Source organism: Lycorma delicatula, chromosome 4, assembly GCF_047948215.1.
Source record: "Lycorma delicatula isolate Av1 chromosome 4, ASM4794821v1, whole genome shotgun sequence".
In the NCBI taxonomy this organism is placed as follows: Eukaryota; Metazoa; Arthropoda; class Insecta; order Hemiptera; family Fulgoridae; genus Lycorma; species Lycorma delicatula.
The window spans coordinates 123224519-123247966 of NC_134458.1; the positions used below are offsets into that span (position 1 = coordinate 123224519).

General features: G+C 30.9%; 2 protein-coding genes across 2 annotated transcripts in view; one reads left to right on the forward strand and one right to left on the reverse strand.

Moving 5' to 3' along the window:
• The window catches only part of LOC142323843 (venom carboxylesterase-6-like), a 30488-nt gene extending 15998 nt beyond the window's left edge, over positions 1-14490 (reverse strand). Inside the window, exons 1-5 of the mRNA XM_075364125.1 lie at positions 14212-14490; positions 10552-10701; positions 7408-7564; positions 3904-4089; positions 912-1105 (exon numbers count right to left, since the gene is read on the reverse strand). Coding sequence (XP_075220240.1) covers positions 912-1105; positions 3904-4089; positions 7408-7564; positions 10552-10701; positions 14212-14412 — 888 coding nt within the window. The 5' untranslated portion in view covers positions 14413-14490. The remainder of the gene's footprint in view (positions 1-911; positions 1106-3903; positions 4090-7407; positions 7565-10551; positions 10702-14211) is intronic.
• LOC142323844 (uncharacterized) overlaps positions 8985-23448 on the forward strand; it is an 80315-nt gene continuing 65851 nt past the window's right edge. Inside the window, exon 1 of the mRNA XM_075364127.1 lies at positions 8985-9014. The gene's annotated coding sequence lies outside the window, so the exon portion shown is untranslated. The remainder of the gene's footprint in view (positions 9015-23448) is intronic.

Below are 23448 nucleotides of genomic sequence, written 5' to 3' on the forward strand. Positions count from 1 at the left end.
GTAAAATTTGCAACAAATATAGATGAGAAAATATCTGATGCCCCTTTAGACAAGAGAGCACCAGCTCACACCTATAATTAAAAATATTATATTGCCATTCATTCCTTCTGATAATGAAGCTTTCAAATGGTGAAAGTTTCATTTATATTATATCAGTTATTCTAAATCTATAGAGTATGATTTATGACAAAAATTCTATAAATGATAAAAGTAATTTATATATGATAAGAATATGAAACAAAACTTTTAAAACTCAAAAATATTAATATATGAACAGACAATTCAATTTTAATAATTTAGATATAATACTTTGTTACATACATAAAATTTAAACAAAGATTTCAGTGAATTCTGAATGGAACAGAACAGTACAGATTTTATTTGTTAATTGTGTGAATACTCATACATATTTCAAAAACAACCAAAAACTTATATGTAGCCATCAAAAAAATAAATAAAACCAAATTATCTAAATCAGTCCAATTTATGAAGACTTAGACTTAAACAAACATAAAAATTATATGTGGGTTGAATTAAAAACCTACTTGCTAATTAAAAAGTTACTAATTACAATATTCTAAAGGTAGTCCCAAGCTAAGAGAATAAAATCTTTAAAGAATAACTGTAGAAAACAAATTTTCCACACTTCAGTTAGTAAAAATAAAGCAATATCTTCATTAAGTTATTCCACCATTTCTAATGTTGGTTTCAGTAAACAATATGTACTGATCTGATGATCCATGATTATTGACTTTTAGAATAACATACAAATTAATTTTTCATTTAAATTGATTAATCAATTATTTATTAAAAAAAAGTTGTTGAAATGTAATATATAAAATACAATCAAACTTAATCCAAAAAAAAATGTATTTCAAAAAGATATTTGAAATAAAAGGAAAGAAAATTACCATAAACAATTCTTTAACAAGTCGTACAATACGTCTGGCAGGTCTATTCTGTAAACATTCTATGAGTTCATAAGAAGATTTTGTTTGGCATCCTAACTCAGCTCCAATTCTGTTTGCCTTTTCTCTTGAATTTTCAACTTGAGGAAAGGGACATAGGGTAGATCCACTCATAGAAATACCTCGATGAAATAAACCTGTAAAGGTAATAATATAGAAATAAGTTTTGTCACATAAACTATTACGATTCTGTAACTATTTCAGTAAAATCCTATTAATTGAGGCTTATAGTGCTGATGAAGATAATAAACTTGAATTGACCAGAAATATTTTGTTTAATACTCATATCTTTATTTCATGACAAACAATTTAAACAAAAAAATATATTCAAAAAATACTTTGTGAATGCATTTTAATTTATCAGCAGAGATTCTAAAAATGTGGGGTAGTGCAATGCATGGAGTCTATGACACTGTAAGGAAAAAGTACACAGATTTAAATTAGATTATAAAAGGACATAAAATTACAGAAAAATGTTGCGTTTAGTAAATGAGATGAAGAATTTTTAAACTTCACAAAGAGGAATTTATTTAATAATAAATACTGTTTAGAAAAATATCAGTATATATGTTCTTTAATAACATAAAATTATTTTAAATCGGATAAAATATCAAGCTTTACCTGAAAAAAAATGTCAAACACTTTATTAAACTGGTAGCTCTCACCTGTACTCCTCTGGATAAGAAGCAGAGTTCCTGGGCATCATATTAAGAGATTGTCACTTACCAAATTTCACTAAAAACCACAATGAACACATACAACAATTGATTTAATTCTTATTGTATCTATCTGATCAGCGGGTGTAGAGGCTATATGGCTTCTTAAGGCATAAAAGCCTTTAGAACCTTACAAGCTGGTCTTGAGTTAATTCCCAGCAAGAAGATCTGGAATTTTTTCATGTATTATTTCATTCATTTTATCTTTTTTCTCAAAATATATCTGAAGTTTGACTAAAATCATAGTATTTAAATGAAGTAAAGATAAAAAATATGAATAGAGAATTAAGGAAGGAGCTGATCTACCTACCAATTATAAGCCCTTCAGGGCTGGTGTGTAATCTGGAAATCAGTTGAGACATTATTAGCTAGATACTAAAGAAAACCTCACATATATGGTTTTGTATCTCTTTCAAGCTTAACTATTTTTTATAGATAAAATATTGCCTTACAATTTTGAGATCAAAATGAAAACTTTCTTAAAAAATAGTAAAAAAGTACTTTTAGGAATGCCTTTTCTTGGGATCTTCATTTTTTGTACCCACTTATGTAGCTATTTTTTTAAATCAATTTTGATAATTTTATCTTTGTTCACATTACTTATACAAAGATAAAAAATTTTATATAAATAAGATTTATGATAAAAAGATGTTAAAATGAGAGCCCTTTATCCAACACCTCTAAAACATCAAAAAGTGATATAAACCATTTAAAATTTAAAATAGTAGATTAAAAAAGAATAATAAGTTTGTGAAAAAACAATGGAATACGAGGTGCGACAATAAAGTAATGAGACTGATTTTTCTTTGCAAGATGTGGCAACCCTGCAGCTTGCGTAGGCACACCATCTTTGACCTCGGTCTATAAGCTACTTCTAGTCCAAGCGGCACATTGATGCAACTGCTCAGTCGTGAGTTGTGCTGTAATAAGTGAACACGTGTTTGTGTCTCTCGTCACAGAAATGAAACCGCAAAATATTGCGCAACAGTATGCCATTTCTTTTTGCGTTAAATCGGGTGAAAACGCGACGACAACTTATGGTAAGCTTCAGAAAGCTTTTGGAGAGAAGGTTATGTCAAGAGCTCAAATTTTTCGTTGGCATAAAATTTTTAGTGAAGGCTGAACGAATGTTGAAGATGAAGACCGCAGTGGACGACCATCAACCTCACGGACAGATGTCAACTTGACCAGGGTGCGTGAAATCGTACGATCTGATCGAAGATTATCCGTGAAAATGATCGCAGAAGAACTCAACATTAATCGAGAAACGGTTCGTCTAATATTAACTGATGATCTTGGTATGAGAAAGATTTGTGCAAAAATGGTCCCCAAAAATCTCACACAACAACGAGAAACACGGGAAAATGTGGCAGCCGATCTGTTAGAGCAAACGGAAATCAATCCAGATTTGTTGAGCCGTGTTATCACTGGTGATGAAGGTTGGTTTTTTCAATACGATCCAGAGACAAAACGCCAAAGTTCGCAATGGTGCTCAAAGGGATCACCCAGAACAAAAAAAGCTCGCATATCAAAGTCAAAAGTGAAATGCATGCTTGTGTGCTTCTTCGATTCCAAGCGAATTGTTCATAAAGAGTGGGTGCCTCCTGGACAAACAGTTAACCGATATTTCTACAAAGGAATTTTAGAGACTTCGTAAACGAGTTCTTCGTGTCCGTGCCAACATTGCTGATAATTGGATTCTGCATCACGATAATGCGACATCCCATACTGCTCTGTCAGTACAGCAATTTTTAACCTCAAAACAAATTTCAGTACTACCACAGCCACCTTATTCACCAGATATCGCTCCGTGCGACTTTTTTCTATTTCCAAGAGTCAAAATGGCGGTCAAGGGACACCATTTTCAAACAACACAAGATGTCCAAAAAGCTATGACGAGGTTCTTGGAGGATATTACAGAAGATGTGTTCCAGAAATGTTACCATCAATGGCAGAAGCGCTGGAATAAGTGTGTGCAATCAAAGGGGAACTACTTTGAAGGAGACAACACTAAACATGACTAAAACGGTAAGCAACATTTTTTTTCACAACAGTCTCATTACTTTATTGTCGCACCTCGTAAGTGAAGAAAAAGAATAATAAAAAAGTTTTTTTTCTGGTTTATAATTAATTCACCAAAAAAACAACAAACGCTAATTCAATTAAAAGTAATATTAAATACATTATATATTACACATAACAAAATACATTTAACTTACCAACAGATTTTGGTGAAAAGTAATGATATTGAACACTGGCTCCACCAGCAGACATTCCAGAAATAGTGACACTGCTGGGGTTTCCACCAAATACCCTTATATTTCTTTGAATCCAAGCAAGAGCAAATTGCTGATCCTTTAATCCATTATTACCAGGGACAACTTCATCTTCTGTACTTAAGAAACCTGAAAATTAATCATTTAAATTTCAGTAGAATTAAAAAAACTTTTTTTAGTTTCGATCAATAAGAAGTTTTATTCTCAATACCGAAGATAATGGAAAACAGTAGAAAAACAAATAAAGTAAAAAAAATTGAGGGTTCTTTGGCAGATATATCATATTGTAGGTGCCAGTGAGTGGAAATAATAAAGAACAATAGTAATTTTTTTTTATAAATAATTCACCATATTAGCTTAGAGCTTGTGAATTGGTATATAGAATGGAAATTTTCTAGTATATGAAAAACCCCGTGCCCGGCTGGGATTTGAACCCATGACCGACCTTCTATATGTATATGTTATGTAGAAAAAAATTGGCAGGAATTTTTTGATCGCATGCTCTTCCTTAAATCAACATATTAACCTTACCTTTCCTGACATGATTAAAAGGAAACCAGCACCTTAGACAGAAATGTGAGGTCATCAATCCATTATTATTTATCATGGCCAATATCTTCTGTATCTTTTTAGAACATTATTTACATGGTATATAAATAGGAGTAAAACCATTAAATGCCTTTCATAAAAATATATATATAAGAATAATTATTTATAGATTATTTCTGGATGTGACAATTTAGGCAAAATTATGTAGTGGTGTCCAGTGTACAATGATAAACATGTATGACCTGATGGCACTAATACACTTAGAATATGGTGCATTAGAACAATTTAGGTGTATTCCTCGGGGAATGTACCTGCTAGGGTGTAACTTTAACAGCAATAGGTGTTATAACACCAAAAAATTGTATGGCTATAATCAAGAAATGTGTATATTCTACATAAGGAATGCAAGAAGTAAGTCATTTCCTACTTCCTTGATTGTGTTATCTATAGAGGTGATCTGTAGTTATTTTCAAAAGCAGCTGCAGGTGTTAATATAGGTACAGCTTTTATTTGCCTGGACTATACTCTTAGCATGTAGTGATAAAATGGCTACAGAAAATTTTTGCTATTTTTTAACTGGCATAGCCATAAGTAAATAAATTAATCAGTAAATTAGTTGTCTCAGTTCAACTCCTGGTAAAGATATGACATATTCTCCTGTTATTTCATTCACCTAAACTTCTCATTAGCATCATCATGATGTGGTGTTTTCCCTAAAACAGATTCCTTGAAATATAACATTCACAAGTTATTTCTTCAAATTAGCTCTGCCTTACCACATAATAAATATTTATTTTTTTGAATGCTTCCTTATTCATTGCTTTTAATTTCCTTGTCCCTTTTGAAATTTTTCTAAGTATCTAATTTTTCTAAGTATTTACTGTTTTAATTTCTTGAGATGTGGTGTAATTATCAGATTCTAAGGAAGTAAGGTAGGCAGTCTATTATTAACCGCGACCCAGGATAGGGGCTATCTCAGGTTGATTAAGTATTAATTATCATATATAAAATAAGTAAAGAAATTTTCTAATTATTTTTAATAATTACACACAATATCAATTATGTTTTATATTTATTTTCATTAATTCTTCAAGATATCTTGAAGTCAGCTTAAAATAGTTTTAACAAATATTAAAATTAAAGCAGTTATAAACATAAATTATTTGTAACACACATAAAAGTGAATCTGTATAAGCCTAATAATTAGATAAGATAGTAACAACCAAGTCATAAATTATTTTTATTTTTAGTTGTTTTATTATTATTCTGATAAAAAAATTAATTACATGGATTTTTAATTCAAAACGTAATTAAAATATATTTTTTAAATGTTACAGTTGTATTAATTATCTAATGATTCATTTTCCTTAATTATATTTTATGTAAATAATTCTTAATTTTAATTCTATCTGAAAATACTGCCTGTTCTAACATTACATATAATCAAAGAACCAAATGAGCATGTTCATATCCTTAAAATAAATAAATATATAATACATTATCAAATAGAACATTTTTGTGAAGAGGATTAACTATTGTTTACTGACAGAGATAAATATTTATATTTAAAATTTTATATAAAATTATGTATACATTCAGTTTTTTCTGGGTCAAAAAACAAGAATTTATCAAATTATTCTACGTTATTTTAGACAAAGTTTAAACAAAGGCCACAACTGAGAAATTAAAATTTTAGATATCAAATAAAAGTAGCATAAAAATGATTTTGTAGAGGAATTAAAAAGAAAATTAATTAACAAATCATTAAAATGTAATTTAAACTATTTTTTCTGTAAAAAGTAAAAATTAAAGTAATGATTGAACATTCTTATCTCAATTGAAACATTGTGGAATGCCAAAAATAATATTATTAGATTAAAAATATAGTAAGCACAATTTTTAGATGTAATACAACAAATTTTAAATTTTGAAAGTAGTTTTTACAACGAGCCTTCCTCTCAGGCATTAACTTAGTAAATAAGGGCTAACAGATGTTTTTCCAAACCCATTTTCATTCTCAGGCATACAGTCTCATCTGAATGACATGAGTGTCAGTTGTTCCAGGATGAATCCCAGTTCCAGCAAAAGGAACCCAATGGTCCCTTTTGTACAATAAATGTACAGTAGTATTGATGGATGACTCTATATTAGCACTAACTGATCACAGCACAGTGGTTGAAGTTAAAAACAATGCTATTTAGTCACTTATAGTATTGGTACTGAGTAAAAACCAGTTATGATAGAATATCAAGAAATTTCTATAATATCAAAACTTCTCTATTTTCCTTCTCTTTACCACATGTCTAAGAAAGATAGCAGCCAAATGACTGATCCAATCTAGTTTTAATTTCATATTAAATCTTAAAAATTTTATTTCCTATTAATTGATTCATCGATGTCATTTCTTACTTCCACGATCACTCAATTTATATAAAAATATTTCAATAAAATTCTACTTTTAATCTATTAAAAAAGATATAATTTATAATTTTATGAAGTGTTTTAGATCTATTTGTACCATTTGTAAAGAAAAATAGATGATGAGAAACATTTTAAATATATCAGAATTGTTCAAAATTGATTTAAAAAAGTGTCTAAAGGTTTAAGAAGAATATTTTATGTTCCTAATAATTTTTTAGTAAAAAACCATTCAGGTATGAAAATGATACAAGATTTTTTCTGATGATGATAGGGGCAGTGCCTCATGATACATTTCTGAAGTACTTTAAAGCTTAAATTTGAGTCAAATCCAAGACCAAATTAACCTCCAATTTTCATTAAAAACAGATACATCATTCAGCAGTGATTCATGAATAGACAGATTTTGCATTTTTATGTTAGTTAATAAATATTAATCATAATTTTAATTTTTATCAAGGTAATAAAAAAAATACTTACCAAGAGGTCCCAACCTATAATTAAGAGTAACAAATACAAAATCTTGATCTAAAAGATATCTTGGAGAATAAAGATTTCCAGAACCAGAAGTAAATCCACCACCATGAATATATACAATAACATCAAAAAGTTTATCATTTCCAACATTATTAGGAAGCTAAGAGACAAATAAATAAAACAATATTAATAATAATAATAATTTAAAAAATAGAATAAAATAAAAATATACTTCTTGATATATTTTACCAGAAAGTATTATACTAATATTTCCTAATTATCTATCTTTTCAGAGTTGCTTTCTTTAGAGAAGTCTGAGGTATAGGAATTATCAGAAACTGTTACCCATTACAGTCACCAATGAAATTATTCAAAAACATAAACTTTTGAAATGACAAACAAAAAAAAATTTATATATATATATATATATATATATATATATATATATATATATACACATATTTTAAATCAATTCTTTTAAGAATCATACTCCTCTGTACTATATACAAATATATTTATTTAATTTATTTATTAGATCAACCAAAGTGCAGAATAAATAAAGTAGGATGACTTACCTTACTCACCGGGTTGGTCTAGTGGTTAACGCGTCTTCCCAAATCAGCTGATTTGGAAGTTGAGAGTTATAGCGTTCAAGTCCTAGTAAAGCCAGTTATTTTTACACAGATTTGAATACTAGATCGTGGATACCAGTGTTCTTTGGTGGTTGGGTTTCAATTAACCACACATCTCAGGAATCGTCGAACTGAGAATGTACAAGACTACACTTCATTTACACTTATACATATCATCCTCATTCATCCTCTGAAGAATTATCTAAACGGTAGTTACCGGAGGCTAAACAGGAAAAAGAAAGGATGACTTACCTTATTCCATCATATATGTAGGAGTGCTTTTGCGATTTACTCGCATCAGCTGCATTATATATTCATCTCAAATTACATTACTAACTTCGTAAAATATAAAAACATATCATGCATTTATTTATTTTATTTGAAATTTAAAACCTTTAATCTTTTTATTTTTTTTTTTATTTTAACTTTTATTGAGTTAAATTAAAAATTAAAACAATATTTAAAAATATGAAAAATTAATTAAAATTAACATTAAAAATCAAATTGTAATTTTTTTTACATATGTAAAAATATGATGTCAAGGCATAAAATCAAATAATAATTAAAAATCTAAATTAAAATCAAATAAAAATAATTTTAAATAAAGCAAACAGCTTTACTTAAAATTATTTTGAATTTTTGATTTTTAATTTTAATTTAATTTTATGCCTAGATGTCATATTTTTACGTATGTAAAAAAAGATTTTTACAATTTCATCTTTAATGTTACTTTTAATTATAATTAATTTTTCATATTTTTAAATATTGTTCTAATTTTTAATTTAACTGAATAAAAGTTTAAATTAAAAAAATAAAAAGATTGAAGGTTTTAAATTTTAAATAAAATAAATAAATGCATGTTATGTAATTATATTTTATAAAGTTTGTGATGTAATTTGAGATGAATATATGATTATATAATGCAGCTGATAATGTGAGTAAATCGTGAAAGTGCTCCTGCATATATGGTGGAATAAGGTAAGTCATTCTACTTTATTTATTCTGTGCTTTGGTGGATCTAATGAATAAATAAAATAAATAAATATATATACATTCACAATGTTTTTATAACATTTCACAATATTTTCTGTTGTTATTGTGAGTAACTTTATTCTTATGTTACCAATTATTAATCTGGTATTTGTAATTCAGGTAGTAGAGATATAAAAATAACTGATTTTCAGTCCAGGTAAAGCAGTTTTTCTTTTGTTTCTGAAGAAGAGTAAATCACAGATAACACATTATGGATTATTTTAAATACATAATGCTGATTTCAACCTCTCCTGAATCGAAGCCTGTATAAAATTAAGATAATAATAATGGGTAATAATAAATAAAGTTAATAATGTTACTTAAAAATATATTAATATGAAACGTTCTTAGAATCCACAAGAACTAAAAAAAAAGAAAGAAAAAAGATAGAAATAGAGAGAGATGTATAAGCTAGGTAAAAATCATGATAAGCAATTCTTAACAGAATCACTTGAATCACTTCCTACATATCATTAATTTTTCACTTTTCTTGTAATATAAGATACACAAAATATTTTTATGACTACTCTAAATGTACAGTTGCATGACTATTTTTTAATGTTTATAGATTGTAAAATACATTTCATAATTTATTTAACCACAATTAGAATAAATAAATCATAAAATGTTACACCTACAATTAATAAAAATTAATAAAATTTTGAGTAATTATATTAAATATCCATTCCTTTAGGTCAATCCTTTAAATGTAAATGATTTCCAAGAGTTCATAATATAATATTCAAAATTTTCTTATATTTAAACTATTGTAAAATTTATTGTTTGTCTGCAAAAGAGTTTATTTCACTGTTTACATTTTTTATTTATTAATAAAATTAGTTAATTCAGTTTATCATTATTATTTATAAGTTTAATTGTGATTAATTTCTGTTATATTTAGTTTTATTCTGTTTATCAATTCATATTTTATCTCTACTGCATTAGTTCATTAGCCAAGAATGAATAAAATATAGTTGAGAAAAGTTTAAAGCAGAAAACAATTAATCAGATAAGTTCCTAAGTCAATTTATAATGTTTATAATTTTATGATGGAAGAAGCAAAAAATAAGACGATGTTATTTCTACATATAGAATGCATGAATGTGCTGTTGTAGCATTAGATTAGAGCTGGTGCAGCAAGTGATGTGATGAAATTATTTAGAGACAAATTTTCTACAGTGGTATGTAATAACATATGGATTAGGAAACATGATTAATTTAAAAAAGTTAACAGGTGTATCTGTTTAAAAGCCTACATCACAAATATTTTTTCTTGATGAATTAATCCACCAAATAAGCTCAATGCTTGAGTATGGGAATACGAAAATGTAAATTTTGTAGAGTATGAAAAATTCCATGCCTGACTGAGATTGGAACCTGGGATCTCCAAATGAAATGCTGAGATGCTGCCAATCTGCCATGGAGAACGGCACTTAATATTTATAAATTTATTAATTAATGTTAATAACTGTACTTTACATACCTTTGGAGTATAAACATTTACAAATAAACAATCTTCATCCCCTACAATTGATAATGGTGATAAATATACCATATGATCATATTGTAAACACACACTTCCTTGTTGTCTTCCATCCCAGATTCCACGCCATGGTCTAAGAGGTTGTGGTTCCTTAAAGAAATAAATAGTTTTTACTGTACAATACAACAATTTAAAAGGAATATGAATATTACATTTTAAACTGATTTATAATTTTTTATAAGACCCATGAATAATAATTATATTATATTTACAAAGTCAATTAAATGTTGGGATTCAATTAATAGCATTGGCTCAGGACTAGTAAATGTGAGATTATGAAAGAGAAACTACTAAACTATGACTAATAACCTGTTATAAAAAAATTTTAATATCTATTAGTAATCTGGAATTGGTGTATGTTTGCAAGGCATCAACCCTGTATGCTGGTTCAATTCTTATCAGTGTTACCAAACTTATTATACAAAATCTAGGCAATACTGGCACATTATGCAATATAGCAACTAAATTAATTAATATGTACATATAGACCCTAAATACATGCAGTTAAGGTTTATTTTAAGGTTCAGACAGATCTAAACCGGGGAAAAAGAATTGTACCTACAATTATAAAAAACAAAAATGTTGTTTGAGTATTTTCCCCAATACTCAATCAGATCAATGTGCATCAATCACACTGGTAATGATTGCACGATTTATAAATTAAGAAAGCTTTCTATGCAATTTTTTTTACATGCTGGCCTAATCTGTTCAATTTAAATAGATATAATCTTTAAATGCACATTAATTTTTTAACAAGGTATGAAATATATTTTAACATTGTTGAAGTATCTATCGTAACATATATATCCTTACAAATTTAATTAATGAATCTTTCAGCAACAGAGTATTCCCTAGTTACTATAAGTGTTTTATTATCCCTCCTCTAAATAAAATTCGGAACTTAGCTTGCAAAATTATAGGCTGATTTTGTTACTATCCTTATTTTTTAAACATTTTGAAAAAATGATGAAAAATTGAATTTTAACTTTTCTCAAAAAACATACCATATTAGTAAGTTTTCACCACGGTTTTAAAAAAAACTTTACTAACAAAGAGTCCATTTTCAGTCTTTTGTGATCTCTGTAAAGAATTTCATTTAGTTCCACATTTGTTACTTATGGAAAAACTTAATAGCTATGGTATCAGAGCTGCTTACAGTTGGTTAAAGCCATACCTTACCAATTGTCAGGAAATATTTGAAATTTCATCTTTTGATAAGAATATATAAATAAAATTTAGGTCCTCACTTCAGATGTAGAACACAGAGAACCTAAGAAGTGTCATTGGACCCTTGCTATTTTTATTTTCTATTATGACCTACTCCAAAATCTTGAATCATTCATTGTAATGCTTTTTGCAGACAACATAATGTACCTACATCTGAAGATAATTATTTAAAAGGATTTGAAAATTCTACATTAGCAGTTCAAAAAATTATTTATTGGATGGTTTTTAACTATCTAATATGAATAAAATTGTTGCATTTTGCTTCTCGGGTAGACTTAAAATTGTTGATTGGAGTGTATAGTATTCCCATTAATGATCAAAGTAGTATTTCTCTAATGAACTATTTGAAAAATCTTCCAATCAATTTATTTAAAATACAATTAAAAGATTATCTTTAAGGAAACAATATTATTCTGTTGATGAATTTTAAATAATACTAATTAAAAACAAAAAAAAACATGATTTATCTAATCATGATTATGTATTATGTATTCCGTTCAACGTGCACTTTATAAGTTTTCTTATACTGACGTGTTTTATGCAATGAATGTTTATGATCTGATCAGATAAAGATTTTTTTTCTTGATGAATTAATTAACCACAAAAGCTTGTTCTATGAGCTGCCAGAACCGTTATAGCGCGCCAACTGGCGGCCTTAACCGGTTTCTTTATGTAATTCTAAAAGTAGCCAAGCTTCTTTTTTTTAGTATTTGTTCTTTCTGATATGTCATTTGGGTCTCTCCTTCGATTGAACGTCTACTTGGCCATGCTAGACACCATTTCGCATTTCGAGCTGCCGGACTGTGGTGGGAAATTCCTGATTGGCTGAATAGGCAGGTAGTTAAAATAATTGTCTTTATGAATGTTTACTGTAGCATTATGACTCGATCCACGGCCTATCATCATTAGTAAAATGAATTAAATACCCCAATTGAGTACTTCAACCAGCTGGTAGCGAAGAATAGCATGACAATGGCAGTTTTGACGATAATTAAAAATAAAAATATTTTTGCCTTTGAATCTTTCACAAAAAATATTTTTTTTTTAAATAAACCAAAAAATTGATTTTATATTATCAGAAACTACAAACACAGACTTACGCATCGAGTTACTCTGAATAGCTGTAATAAACCATGTCTTGATATGTCAATAAATCAAGAATATTTAATATTGTTCAAATTGTATGTAATATTCCAAATAGGTATAACTAAGTTCTACGACGATCTGCAGTATTGAATGGATGAATGCGAACGATTTATTAGGTTATTCAATCAAATCGGGTTTATGTGAATATCTTCCCGACTGTATGGAGAAACGTCACTTTTCCGGCGGTTTAAAGAACAATTAAGTCATTTACTTCACATATTATTGTGAGTTTCTTATACAATTTCACATTTTACAAGAAACCTTTTTTTAATTAAGTTGAACAGTAGGATGAAACGTGATAATTATTAAAATTTACTTAATGTACAACGATTAGTTTTTAAATTAATAGAAACATTTTCTTATAAAGATTTATCGGAACCAATTACTGACTAGCGGAGTATCTGTAAAGTAGCGTTTTGATCAACATCACCCATCAGTACATTAGGAAACACCTTAAACAATAAATCGAATTGCGTGGTCCTTTAATATGTTGTTCCTGTCGCGTTAAGAGAATGTAAATTTCATATTGTTCAAGTGGCTAAGCCAAATGTTTTTTTATTTGTTATTTTTTTATTATAAATAATTTGTGGATTTGGACATCGATTTCACATCGCATAAGTATAATAAACTCCGCATTCCCTAATTTTTTTATCTTTTTAAAATTTGCTGTGGATTGGAAAAGTTCATTATAAATATTCGTTTTCAAAACTATAATTAAAAGAAAGATTTTTAATTTTTTTCTATATATCTTGTAACTAAATAACCATGATGAAGTTTAGCATTCAGTGATGCTAAAAGACAGAAATTTTATTTTGAGGAACAAATTTTTATCCACCAGAAAACAAGTTTAAAAATTCAATCATTTGAAAATAAATAAATAAAATTAAAATTTACAATTTCTTCTGTTTTTGGGTTTTTTTTAAGAAAGAATTATTTATTCTATCTTTTAATTCAATCTATTATATCTATCTATCTAATTTATTCTATCTTTTAGTTCTCGTTTCATGGTTTAATTATTTTAAAAAGATAACTAGCGAATTACTTTGAAAAAGTAATTCTCAGTTTAGCGTAGATTTACGACATCGATAGGTTTTTTGTTGATTCAACCAATGAATTAGTATATATATAAATATAAATATATATATATATATATATATATATTTATATATATATATATATATAGAGAGAGAGAGAGAGAGAGAGAGAGAGAAACAATCTTTTACTTACCCTAAAACGATATTTTCCTACAGGAGGTCTAGCATACGGAATTCCTTCAAACGAAAAAATCGTACGATCTTTAGCGGTAGTTAAATGACTGCTTCCTCTAATTGTACCATGTTCTATATGAACTAATGGTTCTTCTATAGCTATTATTTCATTTAATATAAAAATAACAACAAATATAACTCCTGATGTGTGTATAACCATCTTTAACGAGTATAAAAATGCATATAAGTTAAATCTTACAGTTGTTTGATATAAATTAAAAATATATAAAGAGAAAAAGATAAAACAATTTATCTTAAAGAGAGGGGGGAAATGAGGAAAAATAATAGTATCTATCGGTTTAAATACGTGTTGGCAAGTTAATAAGGTCATAATAAAACAACAAAAAAAACTTGTTTGTTGCAGCGTAGTACTTAGTTTTTATAATAATAACAATGTTATGTTAAGATTTTATATGTCAAAAAGAATATCGACTAATTTTAATTTTATTAATATTTTTTTAAATCGAAAATTAATAATAAAAAACTAATTGTAAATGTTTTATATAAAGCATAAGTAGAATGTCATATTTTCATATTCTTTTATATCCTTGAAGATTTATTGCACCATCTTTAACGAGTATAAAAATGCATATAAGTTAAATCTTACAGTTGTTTGATATAAATTAAAAATATATAAAGAGAAAAAGATAAAACAATTTATCTTAAAGAGAGGGGGGAAATGAGGAAAATATAGATAATAGTATCTATCGGTTTAAATACGTGTTGGCAAGTTAATAAGGTCATAATAAAACAACAAAAAAAACTTGTTTGTTGCAGCGTAGTACTTAGTTTTTATAATAATAACAATGTTATGTTAAGATTTTATATGTCAAAAAGAATATCGACTAATTTTAATTTTATTAATATTTTTTTAAATCGAAAATTAATAATAAAAAACTAATTGTAAATGTTTTATATAAAGCATAAGTAGAATGTCATATTTTCATATTCTTTTATATCCTTGAAGAGAATAAATTATTTTTTATAGTTGTAATACATAATTTATTTTATTTATAGTTATAGCTACTTTACAAAAAAGAAGTTTATTAAAATAATACTAAATGTTTATAAAGCGTACGTAAAAAATCTAATAAGTATACATGGTGAACAGTGGTTTTCCATTACTACAGAACACAGGTTGAAGTTTAATTAAAATGTTACAGTTACTTTTATCAATATAAGAGCAATAACATTAAGCGGTCAGATTTCAATCTTAGACTTCACAATTGTTTCGGTGGATCAGGAACGTACGAGTATAAACTTTATTAGACGTTCAAAGGAAATTAAATCATCTTTTATTCTGTATTTTACTGGTAATAAGTCGTACTGCTCATTTTCTTAAAAAAATTTGTTTATATAGTAAAGATGTTTTTTGGTTCTAGAGCATTTGAACCATTATTTTAAATCTTTTGAAGCATCAAAATTATCTTTTATATATCTTGGATACCTATAATATACAGAATATCCCACGAAAAGTATACGCTTTTGATTTAGCATCACTCGCCAGTAGTATGAAAACCTCAGGTTCTGCGTCAGGCCGACCAGTCCTGAGCTCAAGGTCACTGACGCAGAACCTGAGTAACTTATTCAAATACATTAAAGAATCCACCGAGGTCTCTTTCCACGAGTCGACTGCCACTTTTCAGTTAAATTCTCACCACGCAAGTGTCTCTCTACTGCAAAAAGCATTCAAAAACCCGACTCTGTTTTTTTCTATAATCGATTCCAATACATTACAGCCGTATATGAGGTTCTTCTCCGCCATTAGCGTCTTTCTACTGCAAAAACCATACCAAAACGCGACTCTGTTCTCTTCCCGAGGTTCAGAAAAAGATTCGGTCGAATTGTAAAAATAGGCCGAATGCTGAAGTAAGCATAAGGGGCAGATATGCAACCCACAACACAAGGGGTAGGTATGCAACCCGCAACACAAAAACTAAAATTTCTACTTATGAAGGTTGTTTAATTACTTTGCCGGTTAAGGGCGAGTAAGACGCTACGTTTTCATATATTAATAAACAATACGCGATTTTATTTGGTTTAAAATTCTCTTCACCTTCAATATTAATTTTAAAATCAATAACACCCATTTTTATTGATTCATCCTGTCCCGAACAATCAATCACGTACAAAGGATATTTGTTTTTATAATCCGAAAATGTATATGGCGAATCGGTCAATTTATATTACAATTGTTTTAACTCGACAAACATTTTGTACATTAACATTCGATCACCTCTAAATCCTCGTATGGATAACAGTTTGAATTTATAAATACTTTAATATTTTTAACGTTGCACGAATCAAATTCGGACGCATTCTTAGAAGCTTTATTTAATCTATCGGTTTGAAAGCCTACAATAACGTATCTAGGTTTGTCCAATTGTGATGTTTTTACATTCCAAACCATAGATTTTGTCTGTGGCACTGTTGGATTCTGATGAATTTCCAACTTCTAAACTGTATGTGCAATTCGTCATTTTTTCTCTCAATTTGGCCAATTCCAACTGATATTGACTTGAAACCTTTAAATGTGGTACAAGCCATGCAACATCTGTTATTTCTAGTCTAGATTTATGATCTGAAACCGTGGCCAGTATTGCGTTTGCATCATCACTAGTACGTTTCAATAATAATTCTTGCCCGTTGTTTATACTTATAATCTTCGGCAAAACCCAACAACATTGAAAGCGGAATGTATAAAGTAAACGCCCCATCATCGTCTATATTAATTTTATTTGTACCAGTAACCCAGCCGGCTTGTTCCAGCAATAGAATCGAATTCTTTGTTATTGAAATTACATTTTTCATAATAGAGGTCACGCCTACGTTTTTTGTACTGGCCACCTCTCGTAGACAACTGTCGCCCGGAACAGTATACTCGTCCGGTTGATTTATTCTCATTATAGTCTTGTCGCCCGTTTTAAAGTTGTTTTCAAATAGGGTGTGTTTATGTATTTGTTTATATGTTAACGATTCGTCAGTAGACGCAACTTTTTTAACATTTAAATAATTCATCTCTATATAAGAAAAAAATTATTTCAATTTTAATAACATCATTATTAATAATATCATTTCAATAACTTATTGGTGCTTTTTAATTTTACACCGACAATTTCAAATCCCAGAGATTTCAATTTCTTAATGCTTTCCTTTGTCAATTTATGTTTTTCAACATCATCGTCGTCATCGCTTTTATATGGCATTTCTAATAAAGAGAAAAAAAATCTAAATTGCAACAACTTATTTACATTCTCTCAATACCAACGACATGCTTACCCGTTCGCCGCGTAAATTTAACAACTGATCGTTTTCATCGGTCAATTTTATTATCAAGTTGGTAATTTCTTTTTCATCTACCGGTACGAATGTAATATAAAATGGACATTCTTCAATCATTTCACCAATCCTGGTGAAATGACTGAATTGAAATTCTTCAATCATTTCATCAGTGGGAAATCATACAAAATGCAATCTTGTTTCTCGTTTTTATATCGCCCGAAATAATATTACATTTTACACTATTACATTTACAGGGGCGATATTTATTATTCGATCTGAATGATGTGTTTGATTTGGTTTGAGAATTCTCGCCCCATAACCCAATAGACTGCCAACAATTGAATCTGCATCCGAAAAATCTATCCACACGGTGCTTTTAATTTCACATTGTAACGTATTGGTTTCGCCTTTAATGTGTTTGAGTTTTTAATTTTCTTCATTTCATTTTGTATATCAACATCTTCAATTTCATAACTACCCGTCGGTATTGTTATGTAATTTTTCTTTGTAAATTCATATTTGTTATTTTCATCTTTTTTATCGTCCTTGTCGAACACAAAACACAATTTATTATTTTTATTCTCTTCAACATTTGGAATCGTGTTGGCCGTCATCAACTATTTTAAGCCCAATTCATATTGGCCCTTTGAAAGGTCTATTGGTGGAAAAAATGTTTTTTTAATCAACGAATCGTTTCCGTCAATCGAAAACAAACACGCCATTGCCTAAAATGAGAAAATAAAAATTAAAATGTACAATTTATTCGGATAAGAACTCTAAACACAATCGACCGCAAATTACATTATCATCGGCTTCATATCTGTTGTAATTGTACGTTACATTGGAATTCCAAAATAATTCATCAATTCTGGTGTATGTTTCCTACACCAATACAAAATATTCTACATTTTTACCGACTTTTCTAAAGCAAACCAAATGTGTACCATTACCCATTGAAGTGTCCAAATTAACTACAACACATTAATTTTTTCCAATCTTTTTTGGTAAAGCGTCCAACATAAGAACACCTCTGAAATGTGGAATTTTCAATCGTTTTGCATACTCTTTCAATTCGTCGTCATATAAAGCACGCCTCGGTATTGAATCGATTATTTGTTTTACTTGTCCGCCACTTTTTACTCGACCGCCACTTTTCTTTAATTTTAATCGACCACCGAATTTAGATTTCAATTTCATCGCGTTTGTTACCGCATATGCAGCCGCTCTCAGTCAAACTACTATCCGGGGCAATTACACGTTCCCAAGCTCTGTTAGCCAGTGCTTTGTCGGCTTCGGCTCTGGTTTTGGTGTCTGAATATTTCGAATAGGCAATATCGCGCAATTTACAAGTATCATCCAATTTACCTTTATCCCCTCGTTTTAATCTTTTATCTAATTTCTTGCCAGGACCACAATAATTGTAACCTGGTAAATGCGCTTCAACCGGTAATAAATCTACAGCTTTATTCACCATAGAACCAATAATGCCACAACCTTTTTTCTTAGTCTTGGTCTGCTGTTTTTTCTTCATGTCTATATATAAAAAAATTTAATTTCAATTTAAATAAACTATTGACACTACGGCTTTTAACTAGAAAGAAGCCGAAGCTCATATTCACGCGTCGACTTTTAACTAGGAAGAAACCGAATCATTCGAAATATTTCATGGTTTATCGAGTTATTTTTAATTTAGTCATTTCATTTTCTCGAATCATTACCCCGACAATGGATTTAATTTGGTTTGCGATGAGATCTTCTGTAATGCGACCGTTTAATTTATCGTCTATATACTGGGAAATTTTATCTTTAAGAGGTTCGGGGGAATCTTTCATAAAATCAACAGTTGCATCTGCAAGTTTCATTATTTCATCCTCTATATATTTTTTAATGTTTATATCAAGATTTGTAATTTCTTCATTTAATCGTTCTAAACCCACAAATTTTTCACCGAGACTATTTGTGTATTCGTCAAACATAATTTTACATCTTTTAAAATTCAACGCATCCTTTTCATCTATAGCATCGGATACATTACAGATTCTATGATGTTTTACATCAATATTTCCCTCTGGTGTGAGTGAAAAACCTCGTTCTCCACATCGACGGCCTTTACCTAATTTTATTCGCGACATTTCTCTATATAAAGAAAATGTAAATAAACATTCAAAAACCTATTCAAATTCAACATCTTTCAATTCTTTAATTATGGATATGATTTCATCTGAAACGGTCTTGTTTCCAGCATCATATTCACCCACAAGTGTATACAATCTATCAATCAATTCGTTTGGATCGTCCCAATATAAATATATTGGATTATAATTGAATTGTGCATGCAACAACCCAGAACCACTAAAATACGTGGATGGTGTTTACTGTTTGTGTATCGTGTCGTTCCATCAAATGAGCACCAGTAATATCCAACATTTCACCATAAGCTTTCATATCTGTTCTGTGAACCTTTTTCAAGTCTGGATTTTTATAAACCAACAATTCTAAAAGACCTGGTGTGGCTTTATAAACGAAACCCTCCATATTAATTTTATCGTCTGAACTGATCAATCGATGGTCACCAAGAGTGTCTTCCCCAAGACCTCCCCGTTCACCAGACGCTGTATTGCCCTATTCACAAACGTCAGGTTAAGGGCCAAAACTCCCCTTCCACCCCTCTCAAAAATCAGTTCTCCGCGTCTGTTCACACAATGAAGGCTCGCTGTAGCTATCGCGACCCAACATGCTTCATGGCTATGCTGTTCCGCTTTACATTGATCTGCAAGAAATGCATTATTATGTTGCTCTTTCGTTACTACCTCCGACGTGTGACCTCTCTTTTCTCCAGCATTCCCTACACGCTGTTGACACTTCCTTCTTGTGGTCCTCGCCATTACACCGAAAGCAAAGCCCTGAACGATCCGGGCCCTTACACTTTGCCGCCACATACCTGCTTTCTCCGCATCTGTAACATCGCTTTTCTTCCTCCCTCTGTGATATAAGACAGTGTATCCATCCAATTAAAATCCTCCTGACCGCTTCCAATTTTCTAACCACAAAACCCGGAACCATGACTGTAGCATGCCTTCCTCACAAAATATGTTTCTTGCTCAATGACTATATACTAACAGTAGTCCACTTCTGAGTTTCTTCGCCTCAGCTAACCTCCTGACACTCGGAGCCATCCTGTATGCCCTACTCTTAGAGCCTTGTGCCGCACCACTCAGATCAAGTAACTGTATAGCTTCCCATCCTTCTTTTTCGAGGAAACGGCTGTCCACTACCCGCACCATCTTGAAGACGTCCTCGGCCCAATACGAACTAACCAGCATAGGGACCTCTTCTTCACATACGCCCTCGTCCAATTTCTTTTTTATATCCTCTTTTCCTACCCTTCTGGGGGTTTGGGTAGCCACATCCACGCTTGTCTTGCTTCCACCACCACATGCACTGCAGATCCTTTGACTTCCCTGGCAGCGCCCCGTCTAGCAATTCCGTTTTATGCTTGGCCAACTTATTCACTAATTTTGTCATTTCTTGCTGGAGCTGCTTTAGTTCTCTTTTTTTGTATTTATCCACAGCTTTCCTAAACGTTTCGCTCATGCCTTCGAGCTGATCTAGAAGGTCAACAATTCTTTCTCCTGACTCCTCTCTTCGTCGCTCGGCTTCCACTTTCTTTTTTCTCCTTTTTCAGTAGATGCTTCTCGGACCCTTACTTCCGCCGACTCAACAATTGCGGTTTTGCTAGTCCCGGCTATTCCAGCAGTTAGTTCCTCCTTAGCTGCATTCACAGGTGATCTCTGTAGTGCCCGTGAGGCCTTGAACGGGTTTTCACGCTCTATTTTTTCTTCAACTTACAAGGTTGACCATGTATCTAAATAAAACTAATCACACCCTATATATAACAAATACGTCAAAATCAGAATAAAATAAATTCAATAAAAGTAAATTCAAAATACTTACATTTAATCCTAGCTATTATTACTGCTGATAATGTTAACAACGTAAAAATGAGGCTACTTTCAACAGGAATGGTGTTCAGAACTATCACAACCAGCTTATCTGGAGCGACGAGAATCCTCATCGTACCTTCCAAAGTAGCCATCAACAAAAATTTTCCCTGAACATATGGGCATGTATTTTTAATGACTATCTTTTGGGCCCCGTCATTCTACCAAATCAATTAAATGGAGAAAATTATCTCGTTCATTTGACCGGAAAATCTTCCACATTTTTTGGAAGACCTACCTCTACAATAAAGAGAAAATATGTGGTTTCACCACAGTGGAGCTCCAACACATTTTTATCAGCCGGTATCAGATTTCCTGCATGAAACCTTCCATGAAAAATGGATAAGCCGCGGAGAGCCAATGCCCTGGTCTGCCCAATCATCTGACTTAAACCCTCTTGATTTCTACCTGTGGGGCCATTTGAAATATATTGTTTATTCACCTCCAATACTCAACATTGAGGAACTTCAACAAAGGATCCAAAATGGATTTCAAGAAATTAGTAGTATTACCGAAATTCTTGAACGGTTAAGACAATTTTTCAGAAAAAGAATGGAGACTTGTGTAATTTCTAATGGTGGACATTTCAAACATCTCTTATAACTTTTAAGAATTGTTAACTATTTATTTTAAAAAAAGTATACCTAATGTTCTACAACAATTAGCATAAGATTATCACAGGTAGTTTTAGGTTTTAGAGAGAGGACGCGCTGTTTCTCTCTCTGAGTTACTGGGCGTTTTCTAGTGTTTTTTTAGTTTTAATAGAGTGTGAGTGTTCGAACTATAATTGAGTGTTAGTAGTTTCGTGTGTGTGCATGTGCGAGGTGTTTACATACATGTAGAATTTATATTGTTCGAGTAGAAAAAACGTTATCTTAGATAAGAGAAGACTATAATTTCGATCGGTTCTGGCCCCGTACTGCAAACTTGCGTTAGCATTACCGGTTGCGATTTCTGGCAAGAACAGTGTTCCTAAGTTTTCGTCATCAGGACAACAATCAGTGGCTGTAGTCAACCTGCTTTGCTGTGGGGTTTAGGCAACACAGCTGAATAGTATGTTGCAGTAGTGCCATTGTCTCCTTGATTGCGTCCAGAGGGCTGTGATTTTAGTTTATTTTCACTACTGTGCACTCAGGCTGTTATCACGGTAGCACACTTATCTAGGCTTGTCATTTTTAATTTTTGCGGAAGTATTAAGGTGCTGATTTATCGACGCGTACCCGCCTCATCGCAACTGAAAGGTGGCAACGACTCCTGATTGTAAGACCCCATAACAAGCAAGGGAATACTCTCTAGTCCTGCTTGCGTTCTTTTCAGAACGAGGGCCGTAATCTGTGGTTACTTGTAGCCGATCCAGTAATGGCCAAGAGGTGCAAAGAGTGACAGGGGAATATAGAAGGTCCCCAACTGTCCATGGCTCGCTACGGACAGTAGTCACATTCGTGGGCTTGCCCAGAGTTTATTGGTAGGAAGGAAGACAGCAAGTATATCTAAATCCCATGGTAGTGAGACTAGGGTAACTCTGGCCATGCTAGAGGACCAACTGTTAGTTAGGCCTGGGCGGAAATTCCCCCGTTTTCCTTATGTTCAGAAAGTGAAGGCTCGGAGATGAATGAAGGAACTTCCACCCGGGAAGTTAGAAGCGACCCGTTGGTCGAAGAGTTCAAGGCGGCACAGGGCAGACCTGGTAGTTCTGTCGCGATTTTGGCTGCAGCGCAGCAAAGTTTAGATAATCTTCTAGATTCTGTCAAACATCCCCGCAGCGTTAGCGCAGGGCGAGAAGAAGGATATTGCCACGTCTACGGCACGTTACAAGTGTTCTATCTGCTTTGGCAGATGGCTTCCAAGCCCAAGGAGGTCACAGTAGTTCAGGTTCCGGCGCCTGCTCAGAAACAGCCGAAGCGTTATGCAGA